Source organism: Notothenia rossii, assembly GCF_949606895.1.
Source record: "Notothenia rossii genome assembly, contig: scaffold_126, whole genome shotgun sequence".
In the NCBI taxonomy this organism is placed as follows: domain Eukaryota; kingdom Metazoa; phylum Chordata; class Actinopteri; order Perciformes; family Nototheniidae; genus Notothenia; species Notothenia rossii.
In genome coordinates, this window is record NW_027639814.1 from 10001 (window position 1) to 17500 (window position 7500).

General features: G+C 48.5%; 1 protein-coding gene across 1 annotated transcript in view; it reads right to left on the minus strand.

Annotated features, from left to right (window-relative positions):
- LOC307027367 (pleckstrin homology domain-containing family O member 1-like) overlaps nt 1-7500 on the minus strand; it is a gene marked incomplete at its 3' end in the record, with an annotated part of 23677 nt that overhangs the window by 9996 nt on the left and 6181 nt on the right. Inside the window, exon 3 of the mRNA XM_079695601.1 lies at nt 6591-6731. Coding sequence (XP_079551727.1) covers nt 6591-6731 — 141 coding nt within the window. The remainder of the gene's footprint in view (nt 1-6590; nt 6732-7500) is intronic.

The window sequence follows — 7500 nt, forward strand, 5'->3', positions numbered from 1 at the left end:
ACATTAGCCTCCTTTAGCTTAGCGGTGGTGACGTGAAGTCATGTGACCGTGCTGTAGTTCCTTTATAGCCCAACATTAGCCTCCTTTAGCTTAGCGGTGGTGACGTGAAGTCATGTGACCGTGCTGTAGTTCCTTTATAGCCCAACATTAGCCTCCTTTAGCTTAGCGGTGGTGACGTGAAGTCATGTGACCGTTCTGTAGTTCCTTTATAGCCCAACATTAGCCACCTTTAGCTTAGCGGTGGTGACGTGAAGTCATGTGACCGTGCTGTAGTTCCTTTATAGCCCAACATTAGCCTCCTTTAGCTTAGCGGTGGTGACGTGAAGTCATGTGACCGTGCTGTAGTTCCTTTATAGCCCAACATTAGCCACCTTTAGCTTAGCGGTGGTGACGTGAAGTCATGTGACCGTGCTGTAGTTCCTTTATAGCCCAACATTAGCCTCCTTTAGCTTAGCGGTGGTGACGTGAAGTCATGTGACCGTGCTGTAGTTCCTTTATAGCCCAACATTAGCCTCCTTTAGCTTAGCGGTGGTGACGTGAAGTCATGTGACCGTGCTGTAGTTCCTTTATAGCCCAACATTAGCCTCCTTTAGCTTAGCGGTGGTGACGTGAAGTCAAGTGACCGTGCTGTAGTTCCTTTATAGCCCAACATTAGCTTAGCGGTGGTGACGTGAAGTCACGTGACCGTGCTGTCGTTCCTCTATAGCCCAACATTAACCTCCTTTAGCTTAGCGGTGGTGACGTGAAGTCAAGTGACCGTGCTGTAGTTCCTTTATAGCCCAACATTAGCCTCCTTTAGCTTAGCGGTGGTGACGTGAAGTCATGTGACCGTGCTGTAGTTCCTTTATAGCCCAACATTAGCCTCCTTTAGGTTAGTGGTGGTGACGTGAAGTTACGTGACCGTGCTGTAGTTCCTTTATAGCCCAACATTAGCCTCCTTTAGGTTAGCGGTGGTGACGTGAAGTCATGTGACCGTGCTGTCGTTCCTCTATAGCCCAACATTAACCTCCTTTAGCTTAGCGGTGTTGACGTGAAGTCATGTGACCGTGCTGTCGTTCCTCTATAGCCCAACATTAGGCTCCTTTAGCTTAGCGGTGGTGACGTGAAGTCATGTGACCGTGCTGTAGTTCCTTTCTAGCCCAACATTAGCCTCCTTTAGCTTAGCGGTGTTGACGTGAAGTCATGTGACCGTGCTGTAGTTCCTTTATAGCCCAACATTATCCTCCTTTAGCTTAGCGGTGTTGACGTGAAGTCATGTGACCGTGCTGTAGTTCCTTTATAGCCCAACATTAGCCGCCTTTAGCTTAGCGGTGGTGAAGTCATGTGACCGCGCTGTAGTTCCTTTATAGCCCAACATTAGCCTCCTTTAGCTTAGCGGTGGTGACGTGAAGTCATGTGACCGTGCTGTAGTTCCTTTATAGCCCAACATTAGCCTCCTTTAGCTTAGCGGTGGTGAAGTCATGTGACCGCGCTGTAGTTCCTTTATAGCCCAACATTAGCCTCCTTTAGCTTAGCGGTGGTGACGTGAAGTCATGTGACCGTGCTGTAGTTCCTTTATAGCCCAACATTAGCCACCTTTAGCTTAGCGGTGGTGACGTGAAGTCATGTGACCGTGCTGTAGTTCCTTTATAGCCCAACATTAGCCTCCTTTAGCTTAGCGGTGGTGACGTGAAGTCATGTGACCGTGCTGTAGTTCCTTTATAGCCCAACATTAGCCACCTTTAGCTTAGCGGTGGTGACGTGAAGTCATGTGACCGTGCTGTAGTTCCTTTATAGCCCAACATTAGCCTCCTTTAGCTTAGCGGTGGTGACGTGAAGTCAAGTGACCGTGCTGTAGTTCCTTTATAGCCCAACATTAGCTTAGCGGTGGTGACGTGAAGTCACGTGACCGTGCTGTAGTTCCTCTATAGCCCAACATTAACCTCCTTTAGCTTAGCGGTGGTGACGTGAAGTCAAGTGACCGTGCTGTAGTTCCTTTATAGCCCAACATTAGCCTCCTTTAGCTTAGCGGTGGTGACGTGAAGTCAAGTGACCGTGCTGTAGTTCCTTTATAGCCCAACATTAGCCTCCTTTAGCTTAGCGGTGGTGACGTGAAGTCAAGTGACCGTGCTGTAGTTCCTTTATAGCACAACATTAGCCTCCTTTAGGTTAGCGGTGGTGACGTGAAGTCATGTGACCGTGCTGTCGTTCCTCTATAGCCCAACATTAGCCTCCTTTAGCTTAGCGGTGGTGTCGTGAAGTCATGTGACCGTGCTGTAGTTCCCTCATAGCCCAACATTAACCTCCTTTAGCTTAGCGGTGTTGACGTGAAGTCATGTGACCGTGCTGTAGTTCCTCTATAGCCCAACATTAGGCTCCTTTAGCTTAGCGGTGGTGACGTTAAGTCATGTGATCGTGCTGTAGTTCCTTTATAGCCCAACATTAGCCTCCTTTAGCTTAGCGGTGGTGACGTGAAGTCATGTGACCGCGCTGTAGTTCCTTTATAGCCCAACATTAGCCTCCTTTAGCTTAGCGGTGGTGAAGTGAAGTCATGTGATCGTGCTGTAGTTCCTTTATAGCCCAACATTAGCCTCCTTTAGCTTAGCGGTGGTGACGTGAAGTCATGTGACCGTGCTGTAGTTCCTTTATAGCCCAACATTAGCCTCCTTTAGCTTAGCGGTGGTGACGTGAAGTCATGTGACCGTGCTGTAGTTCCTTTATAGCCCAACATTAGCCACCTTTAGCTTAGCGGTGGTGACGTGAAGTCATGTGACCGCGCTGTAGTTCCTTTATAGCCCAACATTAGCCTCCTTTAGCTTAGCGGTGTTGACGTGAAGTCATGTGACCGTGCTGTAGTTCCTTTAGAGCCCAACATTAGCCTCCTTTAGCTTAGCGGTGGTGAAGTCATGTGACCGTGCTGTAGTTCCTTTATAGCCCAACATTAGCCTCCTTTAGCTTAGCGGTGGTGACGTGAAGTCATGTGACCGTGCTGTAGTTCCTTTATAGCCCAACATTAGCCTCCTTTAGCTTAGCGGTGGTGAAGTCATGTGACCGTGCTGTAGTTCCTTTATAGCCCAACATTAGCCTCCTTTAGCTTAGCGGTGGTGAAGTCATGTGACCGTGCTGTAGTTCCTTTATAGCCCAACATTAGCCACCTTTAGCTTAGCGGTGGTGACGTGAAGTCACGTGACCGTGCTGTAGTTCCTCTATAGCCCAACATTAACCTCCTTTAGCTTAGCGGTGGTGACGTGAAGTCAAGTGACCGTGCTGTAGTTCCTTTATAGCCCAACATTAGCCTCCTTTAGCTTAGCGGTGGTGACGTGAAGTCAAGTGACCGTGCTGTAGTTCCTTTATAGCACAACAATAGCCTCCTTTAGGTTAGCGGTGGTGACGTGAAGTCATGTGACCGTGCTGTCGTTCCTCTATAGCCCAACATTAGCCTCCTTTAGCTTAGCGGTGGTGACGTGAAGTCATGTGACCGTGCTGTAGTTCCTTTATAGCCCAACATTAGCCTCCTTTAGCTTAGCGGTGGTGACGTGAAGTCATGTGACCGTGCTGTAGTTCCTTTATAGCCCAACATTAGCCTCCTTTAGCTTAGCGGTGGTGACGTGAAGTCATGTGACCGTGCTGTAGTTCCTTTATAGCCCAACATTAGCCTCCTTTAGCTTAGCGGTGGTGACGTGAAGTCAAGTGACCGTGCTGTAGTTCCTTTATAGCCCAACATTAGCTTAGCGGTGGTGACGTGAAGTCACGTGACCGTGCTGTCGTTCCTCTATAGCCCAACATTAACCTCCTTTAGCTTAGCGGTGGTGACGTGAAGTCAAGTGACCGTGCTGTAGTTCCTTTATAGCCCAACATTAGCCTCCTTTAGCTTAGCGGTGGTGACGTGAAGTCACGTGACCGTGCTGTAGTTCCTTTATAGCCCAACATTAGCCTCCTTTAGGTTAGCGGTGGTGACGTGAAGTCACGTGACCGTGCTGTAGTTCCTTTATAGCCCAACATTAGCCTCCTTTAGGTTAGCGGTGGTGACGTGAAGTCATGTGACCGTGCTGTCGTTCCTCTATAGCCCAACATTAGGCTCCTTTAGCTTAGCGGTGGTGACGTGAAGTCATGTGACCGTGCTGTAGTTCCTTTCTAGCCCAACATTAGCCTCCTTTAGCTTAGCGGTGTTGACGTGAAGTCATGTGACCGTGCTGTAGTTCCTTTATAGCCCAACATTATCCTCCTTTAGCTTAGCGGTGTTGACGTGAAGTCATGTGACCGTGCTGTAGTTCCTTTATAGCCCAACATTAGCCGCCTTTAGCTTAGCGGTGGTGAAGTCATGTGACCGCGCTGTAGTTCCTTTATAGCCCAACATTATCCTCCTTTAGCTTAGCGGTGTTGACGTGAAGTCATGTGACCGTGCTGTAGTTCCTTTATAGCCCAACATTAGCCTCCTTTAGCTTAGCGGTGGTGAAGTCATGTGACCGCGCTGTAGTTCCTTTATAGCCCAACATTAGCCTCCTTTAGCTTAGCGGTGGTGACGTGAAGTCATGTGACCGTGCTGTAGTTCCTTTATAGCCCAACATTAGCCACCTTTAGCTTAGCGGTGGTGACGTGAAGTCATGTGACCGTGCTGTAGTTCCTTTATAGCCCAACATTAGCCTCCTTTAGCTTAGCGGTGGTGACGTGAAGTCATGTGACCGTGCTGTAGTTCCTTTATAGCCCAACATTAGCCTCCTTTAGCTTAGCGGTGGTGACGTGAAGTCAAGTGACCGTGCTGTAGTTCCTTTATAGCCCAACATTAGCTTAGCGGTGGTGACGTGAAGTCTCGTGACCGTGCTGTAGTTCCTCTATAGCCCAACATTAACCTCCTTTAGCTTAGCGGTGGTGACGTGAAGTCAAGTGACCGTGCTGTAGTTCCTTTATAGCCCAACATTAGCCACCTTTAGCTTAGCTGTGGTGACGTGAAGTCATGTGACCGTGCTGTAGTTCCTTTATAGCCCAACATTAGCCTCCTTTAGCTTAGCGGTGGTGACGTGAAGTCATGTGACCGTGCTGTAGTTCCTTTATAGCCCAACATTAGCCTCCTTTAGCTTAGCGGTGGTGACGTGAAGTCAAGTGACCGTGCTGTAGTTCCTTTATAGCCCAACATTAGCTTAGCGGTGGTGACGTGAAGTCACGTGACCGTGCTGTAGTTCCTCTATAGCCCAACATGAACCTCCTTTAGCTTAGCGGTGGTGACGTGAAGTCAAGTGACCGTGCTGTAGTTCCTTTATAGCCCAACATTAGCCTCCTTTAGCTTAGCGGTGGTGACGTGAAGTCAAGTGACCGTGCTGTAGTTCCTTTATAGCACAACATTAGCCTCCTTTAGGTTAGCGGTGGTGACGTGAAGTCATGTGACCGTGCTGTCGTTCCCTCATAGCCCAACATTAACCTCCTTTAGCTTAGCGGTGTTGACGTGAAGTCATGTGACCGTGCTGTAGTTCCTCTATAGCCCAACATTAGGGTCCTTTAGCTTAGCGGTGGTGACGTTAAGTCATGTGATCGTGCTGTAGTTCCTTTATAGCCCAACATTAGCCTCCTTTAGCTTAGCGGTGGTGACGTGAAGTCATGTGACCGCGCTGTAGTTCCTTTATAGCCCAACATTAGCCTCCTTTAGCTTAGCGGTGGTGAAGTGAAGTCATGTGACCGTGCTGTAGTTCCTTTATAGCCCAACATTAGCCTCCTTTAGCTTAGCGGTGGTGACGTGAAGTCATGTGACCGTGCTGTAGTTCCTTTATAGCCCAACATTAGCCTCCTTTAGCTTAGCGGTGGTGAAGTCATGTGACCGTGCTGTAGTTCCTTTATAGCCCAACATTAGCCTCCTTTAGCTTAGCGGTGGTGACGTGAAGTCATGTGACCGTGCTGTAGTTCCTTTATAGCCCAACATTAGCCTCCTTTAGCTTAGCGGTGGTGATGTGAAGTCATGTGACCGCGCTGTAGTTCCTCTATAGCCCAACATTAGCCTCCTTTAGCTTAGCGGTGGTGACGTGAAGTCATGTGACCGTGCTGTAGTTCCTTTATAGCCCAACATTAGCCACCTTTAGCTTAGCGGTGGTGACGTGAAGTCATGTGACCGCGCTGTAGTTCCTTTATAGCCCAACATTAGCCTCCTTTAGCTTAGCGGTGTTGACGTGAAGTCATGTGACCGTGCTGTAGTTCCTTTAGAGCCCAACATTAGCCTCCTTTAGCTTAGCGGTGGTGACGTGAAGTCATGTGACCGTGCTGTAGTTCCTTTATAGCCCAACATTAGCCTCCTTTAGCTTAGCGGTGGTGACGTGAAGTCATGTGACCGCGCTGTAGTTCCTTTATAGCCCAACATTAGCCTCCTTTAGCTTAGCGGTGGTGACGTGAAGTCATGTGACCGTGCTGTAGTTCCTTTATAGCCCAACATTAGCCTCCTTTAGCTTAGCGGTGGTGAAGTCATGTGACCGTGCTGTAGTTCCTTTATAGCCCAACATTAGCCTCCTTTAGCTTAGCGGTGGTGACGTGAAGTCACGTGACCGTGCTGTAGTTCCTTTATAGCCCAACATTAGCCACCTTTAGACAGACAGACAGACAGACAGACAGACAGACAGACACACAGGTACCGTGTTCCCCGGGCTGCTGCAACGCTGCACTCTGAACTTGCTGTGGTTCTTTTTGCTGCGAGTTTTGTTCTTCCGGATCTCTTCACAGCGATCGTAGTCCGACAAATCCAGAACCTCGTCCGCACGTCCCAGCTCCTTCACCTGCACACAGGTAACAGCTTCATGATGCTAAGCTAACACATAGCTCCTTCACCTGCACACAGGTAACAGCTTAATTATGCTAAGCTAACACATAGCTCCTTCACCTGCACACAGGTAACAGCTTCATGATGCTAAGCTAACACATAGCTCCTTCACCTGCACACAGGTAACAGCTTCATGATGCTAAGCTAACACATAGCTCCTTCACCTGCACACAGGTAACAGCTTCATTATGCTAAGCTAACACATAGCTCATTCACCTGCACACAGGTAACAGCTTCATGATGCTAAGCTAACACATAGCTCCTTCACCTGCACACAGGTAACAGCTTCATGATGCTAAGCTAACACATAGCTCCTTCACCTGCACACAGGTAACAGCTTCATGATGCTAAGCTAACACATAGCTCCTTCACCTGCACACAGGTAACAGCTTCATGATGCTAAGCTAACACATAGCTCCATCACCTGCACACAGGTAACAGCTTCATGATGCTAAGCTAACACATAGCTCCTTCACCTGCACACAGGTAACAGCTTCATTATGCTAAGCTAACACATAGCTTCTTCACCTGCACACAGGTAACAGCTTCATGATGCTAAGCTAACACATAGCCCCTTCACCTGCACACAGGTAACAGCTTCATGATGCTAAGCTAACACATAGCTCCTTCACCTGCACACAGGTAACAGCTTCATGATGCTAAGCTAACACATAGCTCCTTCACCTGTACACAGGTAACAGCTTCATGATGCTAAGCTAACACAT